The 17,757-nt window shown below is 55.8% G+C and overlaps 2 protein-coding genes across 3 annotated transcripts in view; both read right to left on the reverse strand.

The window, feature by feature from the left end:
• Positions 1-3,887: 3,887 nt before the first annotated feature.
• F2rl3 (F2R like thrombin or trypsin receptor 3) lies at positions 3,888-6,659 on the reverse strand. The gene is made up of 2 exons (XM_005087095.4): positions 5,869-6,659; positions 3,888-5,620 (listed from the first exon to the last, which is right to left on the reverse strand). The coding sequence occupies exons 1-2, from the start codon at positions 5,972-5,974 to the stop codon at positions 4,542-4,544; spliced, it is 1,185 nt and encodes a 394-aa protein (XP_005087152.1). The 5' UTR covers positions 5,975-6,659; the 3' UTR covers positions 3,888-4,541.
• A 3,601-nt stretch (positions 6,660-10,260) lies between these two features.
• Positions 10,261-17,757, reverse strand: part of Sin3b (SIN3 transcription regulator family member B) — a 33,297-nt gene continuing 25,800 nt past the window's right edge. For both annotated transcript variants that reach the window (XM_005087093.4, XM_040742154.1), the window contains 7 exons: positions 17,195-17,735; positions 16,757-16,926; positions 13,979-14,152; positions 13,706-13,798; positions 11,778-11,872; positions 11,303-11,507; positions 10,261-11,186 (listed from right to left, as the gene is read on the reverse strand). In XM_005087093.4, the coding sequence (XP_005087150.1) occupies positions 10,956-11,186; positions 11,303-11,507; positions 11,778-11,872; positions 13,706-13,798; positions 13,979-14,152; positions 16,757-16,926; positions 17,195-17,735 (1,509 nt within the window). In that variant the 3' untranslated portion in view covers positions 10,261-10,955. The remainder of the gene's footprint in view (positions 11,187-11,302; positions 11,508-11,777; positions 11,873-13,705; positions 13,799-13,978; positions 14,153-16,756; positions 16,927-17,194; positions 17,736-17,757) is intronic.

Here is a 17,757-nt window from a genome sequence, read left to right on the forward strand (position 1 = left end):
GGAAGTTCTGAGGACACTTGTGCGGGGCTAGTAAGCCTGCTTGTTGGGTCAAGCTCATCGCCATACCTGACACCCGAGAGTTTCATCCCTGGGACCACAGGCACATGGTGGAAGCAGAGAACTAACTCCTGCAAGTTGTCCTTGTCCTCACACGCTCTCCCTCCCTCCCCCACTCCACACACTGAATAAACAAATGCATAACGTAAAAGGCGGAATGGGGGTGTGGCTCAGGTAGAGGCTGTGATTAGAACCCCCAGTGAGGGGCTGGGGTATAGCTCAGGTAGAGGCTGTGATTAGAACCCCCAGTGAGGGGCTGGGGTATAGCTCAGGTAGAGGCTGTGATTAGAACCCCCAGTGAGGGGCTGGGGTATAGCTCCGGAGTAAGGAGGCTTGCCTAGTCAGTGCACAGTTGATCACGCTGTTCCCACAGGGGAGGTTGCTCCCCGCTAGGCCTGGCCTCTCCAGGACTAGCTCAGAGAACAGTAACTGGCTTATACCACACAGCCACTGCACAGAGTGGGGCCTGATGGGCCGTCTCAGAGTGCAGCTGTTGGCATCCAGACCCAGACTGTGGGTCAGTTGCTTGACCTGGCTAGATGTGGTGTGCGTCCTTGCAAATCTTGAAGGCTGGGGCTGGAGGACATTCAAGTCCATCCTGGGCTACAAAATTAAAAAAAAAAAAGGCTGGAGGGGACTGGAGAGATGGCTCAGTGGTTAAGAGTGCTGACTGCTCTTCCAAAGGATCTGGGTTCAATTCCCAGCACCTATATGGCAGCTTACACTGCCTATAACTCCACGATCTAACACCTTTACACAAGCATGCATGCAGGCAACACCAATGCACATAACAATAAATGCATTTTTTTAAAAGGCTAGAGAAATGGCTCCTTGGTTAAGAGGGCTTGCTGCTCTAGCAGAGGGCTGGACTGATTCAGCTCCCAGCACCCATATCAAATGGCAAAACCACCACCTGCTTCCAAGTTTCGCCTGACTTCCCCTGATGATGGGCTGGGACCCAAATAAATCCGTTCCTCCTTAGGTTGCTTTTGGTCATTGTGCTTATCACAGCAACAGTAACTAGATTGGGACTGTCCCCCATGAGGACCAACGCCCAGCTGTCATGACCCAACACCTGGGCAGATCAGAAGTACAAGGTGGCCCTAAAGGTATGCACCAGGTAGGACCCTCTGACCTCCCGCAAGGACTCTGGAATTCCAGCTGGTGCCAACAGGCTGGGAGCTTCTGGTGTGAGTGAAAAGTGTTTCTCACTAAATGCAACACCAGTGTGTGTCCATGCCTCACTAAATGCAACAGACACCAGTGTGTGTCCATGCCTCACTAAATGCAACAGACACCAGTGTGTGTCCATGCCTCACTAAATGCAGCAGACACCAGTGTGTGTCCATGCAGCACTAAATGCAGCAGACACCAGTGTGTGTCCATGCAGCACTAAATGCAGCAGACACCAGTGTGTGTCCATGCCTCACTAAATGCAACAGACACCAGTGTGTGTCCATGCAGCACTAAATGCAGCAGACACCAGTGTGTGTCCATGCAGCAGTCTGTTCTGGACTCCCTACTTCAGGGTCTCTACCTGGCTCCTCACACCCAGCCGTGTCAGTTGTCACTGTTAGTCCCGTGTGGCCGGCCCTGTATCTTAAGTGCAGCCCTTTCGCCCTGGCGTGTGCTCAGGGTCCATGTCAGATAGGTGCACATGGTCCTGACAGTTTGTAGAACCCATTGTTGCTGCCCAATCTTCCTGACTCCAGAAAAGGTTTGCTCTTGGGATCAAAGACCACAAGGAACAGCCAAGGTCCCGAAGACAGCAGTCAGGGAAAGGCAGGGAGGGTCAGGGTGGAAGGGGCTTTGGAAAGGGCAGGTGGGGTTGGGCCTGAGTGGGCGTGGGCAGTTCAGGCTGGGCTTGCTGGTGTCGGGGTGCTGCCCAGTTTGGGGGCAGTTTTGTGTCAGTCTCCTTCCAAGTTTCATCTGTGGTGGGGATCCCACGGGCCCAAGAGTTCTTTCAGGGACATATTCAAAACTTCCAAATGTATGAGCTTATTCTGACTAAAGTTCAGGGCGCACTTAACCTAAAGGGTTGAAAGTTGCCATGTCCATTTAGCTGTCCTCCCCAGCAACTGTCCCTCTTCTGTCCCCTGCCTTTTCGAAATGGGCCACCAGCTTCCACCTCCAACACCTGCAGAGATGTCCTTGAGTGAGACGCCCACACTTTCTGTGCTGGTCAGCAGAACCTGCTCAGTACACCCCAACTTAATGCCATGGGCTGGGCCACGTGCAGACTCCCAGAGACCCCACACACTTGAAAGGCCAAGACTCCTGCAGCCTGGGGAGTCTGTGTGATCCACACAGGAGGGGCCGACCTGCCAGCCAGGTGGAAGTCCTGTGTCTACTGCCTTAGAGGCCACCGGTAAGTGCAAACTGACCCCCAAAGTCGCACGTGACCTTCAGCTCTCAGAAAACAACAGAGTGTAGAGCTAGTCCCAAGAGCGCAAGCCTGTTTGCACACAGGACCTGGCTACGGGTGGCTGGGCCCCTGAAACACCATTGCTCTACCTGCAGCTGACCCCTTGGGTTGCGGGAGGAAAGGACACTAACCTTAGACTCAAAGGACTGTCACGCCTGTGCATGCCACAGCACATGTGCAGGTCAGAAGACAAGTTGGGAATTGGTTCTCTCCTACCATGTGTGTCCAGGGAACCAAACTCAGGTTCTCAGGCTTGGCAAGTGTCTTTGCTCGCTGAGCCATCTTGCCTGTCTGTAAGAAACATTGTTAAGTGCAGGGACAGCAAGAGCAGGGTCCAAGAATCTTCAGTCACACCTCGCAAGATCTCAGGACAAACATGGCAGAGCACCATGAAGGACCCAGTGCTCTAGAAGAGTAAGCGCAGAGAGCAAGCAGGATGGCTCAGTGGGTAGGACTTGCTGCACATGCTTGAGGACCTGAGCCTGGACCAGGAGCTGTGTGAAAGCCAGGAGTGCTGCCGAGACTGGCAATGAGTGTTGGATCCACCAAGACACCCATCTCCGGAATGTAGGCAGAGGCTGTCGCGATGGCACCTGCGGCTCTTGTCGAGGGGCAAGATTCCCTCCCCAGCATCCCACGACGCCTCACAGCCCTTTGTGACTCCAGTTCCAGGGCAGTGACACCCTCTTAGGACCTTTTTGGGCATCAGGCACACGTGTAGTGAACTGACACACATGCAGGCAGAACACCCCATACACACAGCGCACACACACACACACAGAATACCCCATACGCACACACGTGCACACACACACACAGAACACCCCATACGCACACACACACACACAGAACACCCCATACACACACGCACACACGCACCTGCACACATGCACACACACAGAACACCCCATACACACACATACACACAGACGCATGCACACACACAAATACCCCATATACACACACATGCGCACATAGGCACACACACAGAACACCCCATACACACAGTGCACACACGCACACACAGAACAGCCCATACACACACACACACATACACACACATGCAGGCAGAACACCACACACACACACACACACACACACACACGTGCACACATGCGCGCACATACAAGTTTTTTGTTTTTAGAGACAGGTTTTCTCCGTATAGCCCTGGCTGTCCTGGAACTCACCACGTAGACCAGTGTAACTTTGAACTCCAAGATCTGCCTGCCACTGCCTCCCAAGTGCTGGGTTGGATTAGTGTGTGCCACCAACTATCACCCCACCATAAAACAAGTTTTAAAATACGTTAAACATGGAGAAGGAATGGAGAAGGCACCTGCCCTCCCATGGCCTGGTGTCCTCACAGGCTCACACGCCCACACCATGCAGAAACCCACACACAAAGCACAAGGGTTGAGGTTTATTGTCGCAATTCTGAAAGGCTCCGTGACAAGATCAGGGTGTCCAGGGTTGGCTCCCAGTCTTTGAGGGAGAGACTGTCACACTTCTGGTTTCTCTGACCCCAGCCACCCTCAGTGTCCCTTGGCCTGTGGCCTTATCACTCTTTGCTGCCTCCATAGTCACACACACCCCACCTCTTTGTTTTCTGAGACAGGGTTTCCCTGTGCAGCCCTGGCTGTCCTGGAACTCACTCTGTAGACCAGGCTGGTCTCAAACTCACAGAGATCCGCCTGCCTCTGCCTCCCCAGTGCTGGGATTAAAGGCGTGCGCCACCAACGCCCGGCTTCACACATTCTTGTACTCTGTTACTGCATTTTCTTTTTAAGGACAGGGTTTCACACAGCCCAGGCTAGCTCAGCATTCATTATGTAGTCAAAGATAACCCTAAGCTCCTGATGGTCTTCCCCCCACTCAGTGCTGGGGTGACAGGTGTGCAGCCCTGAGGACTTGGCCACCGCCCTTCTGCAGACCTCGGCTCCACTAGTGACCGTCACAACTGCACTTCCAAATAAGGTCGTGCCCTGAGGATCCAGGAAGGGTGTAGTTTAAGGGAAGACCCAGTCTACCCTGAATGCCCCCTTTCCACCCCAGCCACCTGTCACAGAAGTGCAGAGGAGCAAATGGCAGTCCCTCGACTTGCCACCTCCCTGGACGCCTGAGAAGAGCTGCTGGTGTCTGGCCGGCGACACAGTATGGCCCGCACCTTGTCCCTGAACTCGTGGGATACGTAGAAGTAAATGAAAGGGTCCACGCAGCTGTTGAGGGTGCTGAGCGCCAGGCTGGGCACATAGGCTCCGTAGAGATCGCCCCAGGCCTCGGGGCTCGGGTTCGAATAGTGCAGGACCAGCAACACATTGCTGGGAGTGAATGAGGCCACGGCTGAGGCCAGGACCAAGGCTGTCAGTCTGAGCGCATGGCTGTAGCGCTGGCCACTGGCCGCCAGTGCACGCAGGGTGGCCCCATAGCACAGTCCCATGGCCAGCAGTGGCAAGAAGCAGCCCAAGACAGCCAGGCAGGTGAAGGCCGGTCGCCAGTGGGAAGTCTGCTCAGCCAGAGGCAATGCATCATGACACAGCGTTAGGTCGGAGCCAGCCAGTCGGAAGGTCTGCCGCTGCAAAGTGAGAGGCAGGGCCAGGGTGGCCGCGGAGAGCCAGGCCACCAAGCAGAGCCCAGTGGTCAGGCGCCAACCACGCAGTGCACGAGCTCGCAGAGGATGCACCAGGGCCAGGTACCGGTCCAGGCTGACTGCAGCCAGCAGCAACACTGAGCCATACATGTGGCCGAAGAGGGCGGCTGTGGCCATCCGGCACGCGGCCTCCCCAAAGGGCCAGTGCTGGCCACGCAGGTGGTAGGCCAGGCGTGGTGGCAGCACCAGGGCCAGGAGTAGGTCCGCGACTGCGAGGTTCATGAGCAGGACGGTGGAGGGCAGGCGGGGCACCCGTGTGGCCAGCACCCATAGCGCCAGCCCGTTGGCCGGCAATCCCACGGTCACCACCAGCCCATAGAGAGCAGGCACCAACCTCGTGGGGACCCACCCCAGCAGCAGTGCTCGGGAGCTGGCGGGGAGCTCCAGCGTGTCACTGTCGTTGGCACAGAACTTGCCCGGGAAGCCTCGTGGGTGAAGCTGGACTGGGGACTTGGACTCCTTGAATCCAGCCGTGGGACCCACAGTGCCTTCTGTGGGAGAGAGGGGATGCCAGTCAACCCAAGGACTGCCCGGGGACCCAAGATGCAGGGAGGGTGACCTTGCAAGTCTCAGGCACTGTGAGTACCTCAGTGTCCCCACCCAAGCCCCCAGGAACCCTGGGCTGGTGAATGGAAGGACCCCAGCTCCAAAGGCTCAGGGCTCATGCACCTAAGGCTGTAAGCCTGCCCAGCTGAAGCCCCATTTCTGATCCGCCCCCTCAAGGAACAGAGTCACTCACCGTGGCCTCCCCCGGTGCTCTCTCCATCATCATACATGCTGGGGGTCTGGGTGCCCTCTGCCAGGCTTAGCCCCAGCACCAGAGGACACAGCAGCAGCCAGGACATGCTGTCAGGGTTGGACTCCACTTCTGGGCTGTAGCCCAGGACTCTCTGCCTTGTCAATCCCACCCCCGGCTTCCGGAGCCCCAGCAGAGAGCACACTCTACCTTGGGAAGATAACCCTAAGCAGAGCTCCCACCCCCGCAGGCCTGATTGCTCACCCCGGAGCCTGTGAGGGGCCCTTCTGTATACTTAGGAGGCATCCTGACCAGGTCTGTCTGTGTCTCCAAGATGCCTCACGAGGAACAGGGCCAAGGACACAGACAAGGACCCTGGACTTCAGCCCCCACCCCATTCCCACAAACTCTTCATCCTACCCGGCCCAGGAAACATCTGTGAGCCAAGTGGCCACTTCCTGCGAGCTAGTCACACAAGTTCTGTTTGGATGACAGTCCAGCCCTCCTCCAAGACTCCACCATATGGGGCTCTTAGCCCTTCCTGAAGCCACCCCCTACTTCCTATCTGTGGCTGGCAGGACAATGGGCTCATCCAGGGAGTCCTGCCTCCGTCAGAGCAGGCCAACAAGGCCAGCAAGATGACAGTGCGGATGGAGGTGTGGGCTATCACGCCTGAGGGCCTGAGTTCAATCTGCAGGACCCACACGGTAGGAGAGGATGAACTCTCACAGGCTGTGCTTTGGCATGTGTGCATGTGCCTACGCACACACACACACACACACTACATGCACACACATACATATACATACACACACATGCACACACATACATACACATATACACACATACATACACATATACACACACATACATGCACACACATACATATACATACACATACATGCACACACATACATACACATATACACACACACATATACATACATACACACACATACATACACATATACATACACACACACATGCAGGCACGCACGCACACACACGCATGTGCTATAAATGGTCATGCAAACCTTTAATCCCAGCACTCCAGGAAGCAGAAGCAGATGGATCTCTGTGAGTTCAAGCATAGCCTGGTCTATGTAACGAGTTCCAGGACAGCCAGGGCTGCATAGTGAGGCCCTGTCTCAAAGTAAATAAATACATAAATAGTGATTTATACATGTAACTAAAAACTGAAGGCCACATCAGCAATTGTTGCTTCCCAGAGTACCCCAAGTCCTCTTGGGGGGCACCTGCCATATGGATACTTCCCTTATCCCTGGCCTGGAGTAAAGTGAGGTACAGAATTAAAGCCTCCATGTGATTCTGGGGTCATGTGGAGATAGCTGAGGGTGTCTGTCCCCTTCTATAGACATGACACTGAATGCCAGCTGTAAGGCAGGGTCTGGGGACCCTTAGAGGAACTGGTCACTGGGTCTCATAGTTCCAGGTGTGACTTGAAAGGGAGGTGGCCAGTCCTCTGCAGAGGGCCCCTGAGCTGTCTTGGTGTCCTAGACATTCTGGGGAGTTGTCACAGGAAATGATCAATGGGAACCCATTGTTCAGATGGGCAAGTGGTGGGCATGCCTGGCCAGCACTGGGAGGCTCAGGCAGGAGGACTGCAATTTCTAGTGAAGCCTGAGTTATGTGATGAGAATAGTACACAAAAAAATGATGGGGAGAACATTGCTATGAAGATGCTACTGTGCAAGCATAAGGACCTGAGTTCAAATCCCCAGCACCCATGTAAAAGCGGAGCATGGTGAGCACACCTGTAAACCCCAGCTGGCAGGTGGGGACAGGAGGGCCCTGGTGATCACTGGTCAGTGTGCGTGGTCCATCAGTGAGCTGCGGGTTCAGAGAGGAATCCTGTCCCAAAAGTAAGGTGGAGAGTGCTAGTGGAAGCCACGACATAGACCCTACTCCACATGCCCGTGCGTGCAAAGCTGTCTGAAAAGGAACGGGTGTGGAGAAGAGGAAGAGAAGGAAGAAACTGAGGTTCAGAGAGGCAGGAACACACAGGTCTGAGGAACACAGGGCCACATCACGTGCTACGCAAACATCCTGCTCAGCAATGTAAAAAGAAAGTCTGCCTCCACCATCCTGTCCTGTGGCAGGACTAGCCTCAGAAGGTGTGCTGCATTCTGGGAACAGCAGAACCCACCCAGGTCAAAGCCTGGGAACGAGAAATCAGCTGGAGGGGAAGAGGTCAACATGGTCATTTCCTGCCTCACCAGTCCTAATCCAGCAGGATGTGAGTAAACAGTCCCTCAGGGTTAGTCCCTGCACTGGGAGGGGAAACTGAGGCCTGGAATGCCCAGCCAGAGGTGTTCGAGGGCCCCAGGCTTCTCAGGGATAACCACGGCAAGGAGGATTAGTAATTCTGTGCTGAACTTGTGACCCATCTGCACTCAAGGCTTCCGTGTTTGGACAAGGATGCTTTCACCTGTAAGGATGGGGGAGATGTGTTGGGTCCCATTCACTAGGTCATTGTGACAGGCGAGGGAAGGGGCGGAGCTGCCTGTGAGGACACCACGCCAGGTCAGGTGTAAGATGGTCCCGGGTCCCAGCCCTAAATAAGGACATTGAGGCACATCAACTACATAGATGAGCACCGATGCCTTCCTGTTGTATGAGCTAAGCAGAGTATGTGAGACACTAGAGTCACCATGGTCATTAATGACGACAGCAGGCGAGACAGTGGACAGCATGGGGAGTCTGTCTACAAGTCGGAGAATTGTGAAGATACATGACCGCGATGGCTGGACATATATTTCCTTTCACAGCTTAGACTGGACTACTTCTCAGTATGTAGTCCAGGATAACCTGGTTGGTTTTCTTTTGTTTTTTGAGACAGGGTCTCATCCACAGAGATCTGCCTGCATCTGCCTAGAGGGCTGGGATTAAAAAGGTGTGTATGATCCACCGTGTCCTGCTAACCAGCACAAATTTTTAAAAGAAATTTGTTACAATGTAAAGTAGTTTTGTGCATGTGACTTCCTTGTCTCCTTCATTATGGTGAGGATGACTCTTATTTATTATTCCTAAAGCCTCAAGGAAAGGGGGTGATTGAGGCCTCTAAGTCTTCAGGAAGTGGCAGGTCTAATGTTAAGACCTCAACAGGCAGATTCAGTCAGGATGAGCCATTGTCACAGAGCCTCCCAGGCATTTCACAGCCACTATCCTACAAGAATAAGGATGAACTCCTACAGCCTAAGTCATACTATATAGCCCTTGGAATGACTATACCAGCTGTTGGGCCAACAGTACCAAGATTTCTCAGGATCGTAGCACCAGCAGCACCACATCTGCATCCACAGATGAGACAGTCATAAAGGACATCCCAGTTGGTTATTCTTACTACACAGTGACCTCTGAAGACATGATCAGTCGTATGCAGGGAACAGATGATGAGGGGTACTGGAATCCCCGCATTGCTTTATCCTCCAGAGGTGTACAGGCACAGGCAAAGAACACATATCAAGAGGATGAGCTGCCATATATCCATAGAGAATGTACATCTGATTTCCTACCAAGGGGCCACTTGCATCCAAGCCAAATGCAAGGATTCATCGATACTCATTGTCACTTGGACATGCTGTTTTCCAAGTTGTCCTTCCAAGGAAGCTTTGCTGAGTTCAGGAAAATTTACGGCTACACTTTTTCTAAGGAATTTCATGGCTGCATCTCTGATTTCTGTGATCCTCGTACCCTAAGAGATGGCCTATGGAAAGAGCTATTAAGTGAAGATCTGGTTTGGGGGGCCTTTGGATGTCACCCACATTTTGCACGCTATTATAATGAGTATCAAGAAAGAAATATCTTGTATGCCTTACGCCACCCCAAGGCTGTGGCATTTGGAGAAATGGGCTTGGATTACTCCTACAAGTGTACCACACCTGTCCAAGAGCTGTTGAGCGACAGTTACGGTTAGCTGTATCTCTGAAGAAGCCCTTGGTGATTCACTGCCGAGATGCTGATGAAGATCTAATGGACATCAGGAAAAAATGTGTAGCCCAGGCTGGCCTCGAACTCGTGATCCTCCTGCCTCTGCCTCCTTCAGCAAATCCTACCGGCGTGCGCCACCACAAGTGGGGCCTGGGGATCAAACTCAGGTTGTCAGTGACTCTGGTCACTGTGTGTGCCCAAAGTGGTTCCTACAGGCACAGCCCAGGTGTGGGAAGGAGACCCTCCATTGCATGTGAAAAGATAACCGGGGAAGAACATTCTAGAAAGCCGCCCCAGGTCAGGGTAGCTGCTGTCACTTTGGGCACTTTCTGCTCCTGCTCCTCTGGGTAAGGACTCTGGAGTGGGCAGCTGTCACCACTTGAGACTCAGCCACGGCAAGACCTGGCCAGCACTCTCGTAGGAAATGACGGCCAGACCCTGAAGTTTGGCGTCAATATTTAACTTTAATGTGCAAATAAATAGAAAAAGAAAACTACATTCAAAACAGCTGCGAAGGGAGGTCAAGGCTGGAACAGAAATCCCTCAAAAACATTAAGGAGCGGCTCCCCAGAAGCATGCGAAGGGGCCCCACTTCCTTACTGGGGAATGGAGGCCCAGAGAGTCCTGGGAGGCTCAGGGTCCCCACGAGCAACATCCTTCCCAGGAAACTAGGATGGTGTGCTCAAGGTGCCATGATCTCCGGTGAGGCACGCAGTCGGGCCTGGGTAGGCACACCTGCTCCCCAGTGCCCAGGCCCGGGTCGAAACAAAGGCTCAGGAAACCTGGAGAGCAAGTGCTCTCTGGAACCTTGGGTTTGGCACAGCGACACGTGGGCCTGCGGGGGACAGCTGCGGGACAGCGGGTGGTTCGCGGGGCCACAGGGAGGTCTCACCCGTGGAAGCCGGGGAGCTGCTGCTGCGGAAGTCACAACCACTAGGAGCGCAGGAAGGGGTAAATACTGGCACACGCATCTAGAACTTTGCGGGAGGGGGCTGCCCTCGTGGGGACGGCCCCTGCCGTTGCCCCGGGTCTGGCCTGCACTGCAAGAGCTACGGCCCTTGCTAAAGTGGCAAAGGTCCTGTTGGGGCATGACACGTGGGGTGGGGCGGGGTTCCCGAGCTGGGGCCTCGTCCGGACGCTCAGGGCGAGGCAGGGCGGCGGCTGTACTGCACGCGGTAGCGCGTTACCGGCAGCCCGTGCACGTGTGCAGTCTCGCAGAGCGTCTTGCAGGGCACCATGTCCTCCTCCTCCTCCCCCATCAGCCAGTCCTGCACCAGCCCCGCGGCGGCCACAGTCACGTTGTCCTCCAGCCAGCGGCTGTGCCACTCCTCGAAGTGACGGTGGTGTCGCAACAGCACCAGGGGCTGCAACTGAGGGAAGGAGCATGCTTGTGAACTCCGGGGGCCGGGGGCCGGGGGCCGAGGGCAGGGCTTCCGGGCCGGGTACGGGGCTTAGGGGCTCGGATGGCTGGGTGTGGACGCAGCACCTGCTTGGCACGGCACAGCGTCCCACGGCGGTACATGTAGTCCTCGGAGTTGACAATGAACACCATCTTGTGTGTGCCCAGGCGGAAGCGGCAGTCCACATCGCAAGCGCTCTCCACGCCCATGAGCCGCTTCCACGAGCTCTTGGCCTCACCCCGCAGGGCACGCACCTGCTCGCACTGCCAGCGCCGGAATTTCTTCAGGTTCCTGCAGGGACAGGGCCTCGGGGAGGGGACTTGCAGGCTCCGGAGGTCCAGGCCATAGTGACCACCCAGCATGCATGATACCTCATTCCCTACTGTCCATCTCCATAAGCTTCTCCCAGCAGGCTTGACGGTTGCTCCTTCTGCTCTCTGGGATGGGGTGGCCTCCTGTTGGCCCAAGACCACCCCACACCTCCCGCACCTCCTCCTCATGCCGAATCGCACTGCATGCACACCAGGCACTGGCAGCTGGCGCGTGTGGTCCTGTACTCACCTCTGCAGGAACACAGGCTTCAGCAGGAAGCCCTCGGTAGGCGAGCTGGACGCACCCTCAGTGCCCACGTACTGTTCCACATAGCGAGCCAGGTGCTGGGCATGGGACAGACAGACCCTATGACCCCCGAGGATAAGTGGCCCACCTCTTACTCTGGATCCCATGTCAGAAGCTCGTGTGAGTTTGTACCCCAACCCCAAACATCAGGAGACCAGCCATGGCTGAGGGGCTGACGTCAGGACTCACAAATCGGACTGACCCTCCAGCAAGGACATTACAGCCTCATGATACTGGTCTAGGACCAGCATGGCATGCCTCCATGGGTAAGCCTAGGCAGTCACATGGTGTCCTCACCTTAATACAGGGTTTCAGCCAAGAAGGAGGGCAGTGCAGATATACAGGGCATCAGATATACAGGATATAAAAAGGTTGGGTGTGTGGTTCGGGGGTAGAGCCCCTGCCTAGAATCCCCCAGTGAGGGGCTGGGGACATAGATCAGAGGTGGAGTTCCTTGCCTAGAGACTCCAAGGCAGAGGATCCCTCAGCTGAAGAACTGCCTCCATCAGATTAACGTGTGGGCATGTCTGAGGGAGCACTCCAGCCCCCGACTGGTATAGGACCCAGCCCATTGTGGGCAGAGCTGCCGCCCCACAGGTGCACCTAAGCTGCAAGCCAGTAAGCTCCTGCCTGCTGGCCTACATGGACTCACTGAGGTGCTATTCCCTCTTCCCAAGATGCTTTTGGGCATGGTGTTTATCATAGCAACAGAAGGCAAACCAGGACAGTCTCCAAACAAACTCCATAAAATATGTTCTCCCGACTTGGGAAAGGAAAACTGCTTCAGAGTGTTGCCTACATTGGGAGCCCATGTACACACGGTATCCGTGCGTGCGTGCGTGTGTACTGGGTGGGAGCTGCGGGGAGGGAGGCTGTTGACTGTATCAGGCAGCAAGGGTATCCTGGTCTTCAAGGATGTGCGAGCACGTGCCTTCTGATCTAGCCTGTGCTTCCTCACTCCTACCTCCCTGTATTTAACCAGTTCAAAGATAAGGAAGGTGTGGCCACCAGGGCCCTTGAATTTCCTGTACCTCTCGTCTACAGACTGTCTGGCTCAGAGGAAGGGTGGAGAGAGGGTGTGTGTGTATGTGTGTCTGGTTCTGGTCCTCAAGAGTCTTGGGACCTGTGTGTGACCTCATTTGCAATCAAGGTGAGGCTGCAGAGAGTAGCAGTCCTATTTTTTTTGTTTTTTGTTTTTCAAGACAGGGTTTCTCTGTATTGTTTTGGAGGCTGTCCTGGAACTCACTCTGTAGACCAGGCTGGCCTCGAGCTCACAGAGATCCGCCTGCCTCTGCCTCCCAAGTGCTGGGATTAAAGGCATGCACCACCAATGCCTGACTGCAGTCTTCATTTTTATATTCCATTTTGCACCATTGGGGGCGGAACCTGGGACCTGGCCCATGTCAAGCAAGCATCTACCACCAAAGCACAGCCCCAGGCTGTTGTTTGTTTTCTGAGACAGGAGTTCTCTGTGGAGCCTTGGCTGTCCTAGATCTTACTCTGTAGACCAGATTGGCCTACCTTGAACTCACAGAGATCTCCAGCCTCTGTCTCTCCCAGTGCTGGGATTAAAGGTGTGTGCCACTACGTGGCTATGGCAACTAGAACGCTCAGAAGAGGCAGAGGGGCTCCTAGCTGCTCTGAGGGCTGGGACCTCAGCATCCCTGGAATTTGGACCCCCAGGCATCCAGGACAAAAGGGTATGGCTCTGCTCTTGCAATGTCCTACTCTGTGGTCACTAGTGGGGGCCACAGGAAGTGAGTGCACATTAAGTGACAGGCACACAGGGACGGCTTCGGGGCGTACTTTTACTGTCAGCAGAGTGGGAGAGCAGGGCGGAGGCTGCACACAGCGATGACGGGCAGACTCACCTGCACCTCCACGGGGTCCTCTGCCTGCGCCTCCTCGGTGTCCAGCAGCTCTATGGTCATGATCACCTGTCCTCTGCGCTGCAGGAACATTACCTGGGGAGGTGGTCACAGCCTGAGCGGCCATCAGCCATCCCTACCACCCTCCAAGGTCCTGGCACTACCCTGTAGGAGGGACCTACAGGTGCTCCAGCTGCCCCGGGTGCCCCACCCAGGGTGCAGTCCTCTCCGGTCGCCCTGGCCTTTAGCCCCAGGCTCCCCACAGCCTCTCCTCACCTTGAAGCAGTTCTCGTCAGCCATGCAGCGCTCCGCCTTCCACTGGTAGCTGGTCTCCCGGGCAGCCCGGACACAGCGGGAGGACAGGTTCCCTCCAGCTGCACCGCGCTGCTGCTCGTTCAGGAAGAGCTCCACCACCTTCAGACACACGTCGTCGCTCACCAGGTGGTGAAGCTGGCAGGGAGAGAGCAAGGCCACAGCTGCCACCTCCTGCTTCCCCACCCCTGAAGACACTGGCCACAGCTCCACACCCGGGAAACACGTCTGTGACGGGGCCAGGAATGGAGACCGGATCACATGGTACAAGTAACAATTTTTTTTTGTAGGCAGACCAGACCAGACCAGACTAAACCAGACTAGACCACACCAGCAAATGGTTGGGTACAAGAAATGTGCCCAAGAGACACACGTGTCATTTGAAAGTGCTGCCCTCATCTAAAACTTCCTCCCAGACATGTGGAGACACACAGCCCTTTTGCCCATTTTTACAAAGAGGGACGTGATGCAAATATGGGCGGGGCCAGTTGGCAGGTCTTCGGTACTGCTGGGCACCACAGGGCTGATGGCCTGGACCCTGCCCACCCATCGTCTCCATGAGGGAACGGGAACGCTGCAGACAAGGCAGGCACCGTGCCAGCATGGTAGCCCCAGTGAGCACCTGGTTAGCAGCTACAGGGGTCTGACAGCCACAACAGGGCCCACCCTGCTCACTCAATTTCATTGTTCCCTTTTGGTTTTTTTGTTTGTTTGTTTTTGGAGACAGGGTCTCTCTGTGTAACAGTCCTGGCTGCCCTGGAACTCACACTGTAGACCAGACTGGTCTCGAACTCAGTCCTGAGTGCTGGGACTAAAGGTGTGCGCCACCAACGCCCCACTTATTTCCTTCTTTTGAGGAGTTTCTAGTGTGAGAGGGCGGGTGTGTATGCGTGTGCACGTGCACGTGTTCACTCAAGAGGACAGAGAGCGGTGGGTGACAGTGGGGACCCTGCTTGTCACTCTCCACCTCATTCTCCCAATGACAGTCCCCCCTGGACCTGGGGCCATTCATATGTCTGGCCAAGCTCCAGCGTCCTCCTGTTTCTGTCCTCTACAGTAGGGGCACGACTGTCCTGGGTGGTTTGTGTCAACTTGACACAAGCGGAGTCATCTGAGAGGAGGGAGCCTCAGTTGAGAAAAAGCTCCTCGAGACCCATCAGGCTGTAGGCAAGCCTGTGTGGCATCTTCTAACTAGTGACTGATGGGGGAGGGCCCAGACTACTGCGGGTGGTTCCACTCCGGGCTGGTGGTCCTGGGTCCTGTAAGAAAACAGTCTGAGCAAACCACGAGGAGCAGGACAGTGAGCAGCGCCCCCCACGGCCTCTGCAGCAAATCAGCTCCTGCCTCCAGGTCCCTGCCCTCAACTGCTTTTGATAATGAACTATATGGAACTGGGGGTGAAATAAATAAACCCTAAGACAAGGAGCACACTGCCATTGCCGGCCTCCCACAGGATGCTAGGGATTTGAACTTGGGTATTCATGTCTGCACACAGCAAGTGTTCTTATCCAGGGAGCCGGCCCTCAGTCCTGGGAGGCTACTTTAACTATCTAGTGCAGCAACGAGGCTGCTGTCCCAGGGGAGATGTCCCTCTGTTGTCCCCCACCTGGCTGCCCTGGTGTTGTGTGTGTGGCCCTGGGAGCCACGTTTCCACATAACCCAGCTGCAGTGGCCACTGTGGGCAGGGACAGCAGAGCCTCGCCCCTGGAACTGTAGGGAAGCAGAGGTGCTCAACGAGAGGGCATGGAGAGACTGTGAGAGCCCTGGCTGTGATGTGGTGGGGTAGGGCGGGCTGGAGAGCAGCAGGGCTGCAAGACAGGCTCCCGGCTCCCCAGGAGGACAGGACATCTAAATGGTCCCACAGTGGCCTCTGGGGGAAATGCACCATGAGCCTAAAGTGTGTCTACCAGGCAGGTGGGAACAGGGTGTGGCCTCAGCTACCACTAGGAGGCACCGTTGCCCACACCAGGTCAGAGCCACTCCTGCACGCCCGACAGGTCCCTGAGGGACAGAGCTCACTGCTAGGACGAGCCACTTGCACTCGGCTTCTTTGCAGAGCCAGGTGGGAAGCTTTGCTCCTGAAAATGCACTGTGTGGCCTGGAGATCTGGGTGCTTCTGTGCATGCTTTACCTCAGCAGTTTGGAAGGGCTTGGCAGGGGACACTTGCCTAGCACACACAAGGCCCTGGTTTCCATGCCCAACACCAAAAAGGAAAAACAAAAAAGAGCTAGCCAGTGGGATGGCTCAGCTCAGTGGGTAAAGGCACTAGCAGCCAAGCCTGACCTGAGTTCGATCCCCAGACCCACACAGCGGGAGGAGAGAACCAAGTCCTCCAAGCTGTCTAAGGCACACACACCATGGCGTTCCTGTGTCCAGACACACATACCTAAATGAATAACTACATGTAATACAGAGGTGGCTAACCCTGAAGAAAACGGCTTTCCAAAGCTCTTCCTGAGACTGAGTCAATTCACAGGAACGCCATGTCTTCCCGAGGGCACTGCTGGGCTCTCATCTTGGATGCTGGCCCAGCTGGGGTGTAAGGACTTTGTCTTAGAGATGGGTCACAGTGCTCACTGCTATGAACTATGCACTTGGAGATGGTTAATTCTGTTATGTGATCTTCATCTCACTGAAACAAAGGGGAAGACTTACATGTGACCAGGTGACAAGTACGAGGGTGGGAAGGGACAGACAGATAAGGAGTGTTCCCGAGCCCGCCCCGCCCCTGCCCCGCTCACCTGGCGAGCAATGTTTTGCACCAGCTTGTCCATGGTGAAACCGATGTAGGCATGGATGGTGAACATCTCGCGGAGCGTGTCCTCATACTGAGTGGGGTCGATGCTCCCCTCCAGCAGGCTCCGCACCATGTCCAGAAAGGCGGGGTAGTACTCCTCCAGCTCCACCTCACCTGGGGGGGGGGGTCGGCTGCTTCACTCACCGCAGGAGCCCTGCACACGCACTCACACACACGTACATACACACACACACATGCACTCATGCATACGCGCACACACATAAACACACACGCGCACACACACACGCACTCACGCGCACACACGCAGCAGCCCAGACTCTAGGGGCTCTCGAGGGAGGTGGGGCCCTGGATCCTCCGCCTCCCTCCACCAAGGAGGCCTAAAGGGGCAGAGGCTGGCCGGGGCCTCCGCGCCGGTGCTCACTGGGCTGCTTGAGACGCAGCTCCATGGCAGGGTCTGCGGTCTTCTCGCGGCGGCCCTCGCACAGCAGCTGCTCCCGCTCCTGCTCGCGCCGATGCTCCAGCAGCTGCTTCTGGGCCTGCCGGTAGATCTTCAGCAGGCGCGCGCACAGCGTCTGGTGCAGCCGCAGGAAGAAGTACCAGTTGTTGTTGGCGAAGAACAGGCTGTACACGTCGTCCAGGGCCTTGGGCGGCTCAGGCGGCGTGTCGGCGGGGGGCTTCTCGTCGGCGGGCCGCCTGTGCTCAGGCTCCCCGTCGCGGTCGCGCTCGTCCGCGGAGTCGTCGGAGGTGCCGGGGCGCTGCTGCGAGAAGAACAGGCTGGGCAGGAAGCGGTGGAGCAGCTGGCGGATGGTGCCCTGGTCCTCCTTCTGGATGGCCGGCTGCCGCTTCACGTAGTAGCTGATGAGAGCCGCCGCGTCCTCCAGGATCTGCCGATCCTCGTACACGAAGATGAGGTGCGGCTCGCTGGACGGTGCGCTGCGGCCCTCCGAGTGCTGCTCCTGGTGCTGGAAAGGGGCAGTCAGTAGG

The sequence above is a fragment of the Mesocricetus auratus genome, unplaced genomic scaffold, assembly GCF_017639785.1.
Source record: "Mesocricetus auratus isolate SY011 unplaced genomic scaffold, BCM_Maur_2.0 Super-Scaffold_6731, whole genome shotgun sequence".
In the NCBI taxonomy this organism is placed as follows: Eukaryota; Metazoa; Chordata; class Mammalia; order Rodentia; family Cricetidae; genus Mesocricetus; species Mesocricetus auratus.

Bases quoted from the DNA above. Each gene is read 5' to 3' on its own strand.
- F2rl3 (XM_005087095.4), bottom strand. From the start codon at position 5,974: ATGTCCTGGCTGCTGCTGTGTCCTCTGGTGCTGGGGCTAAGCCTGGCA. The intron at 5,621-5,868 runs GTGAGTGACTCT...TCTCTCCCACAG, and splicing joins GAGCACCGGGGGAGGCCACG to AAGGCACTGTGGGTCCCACG.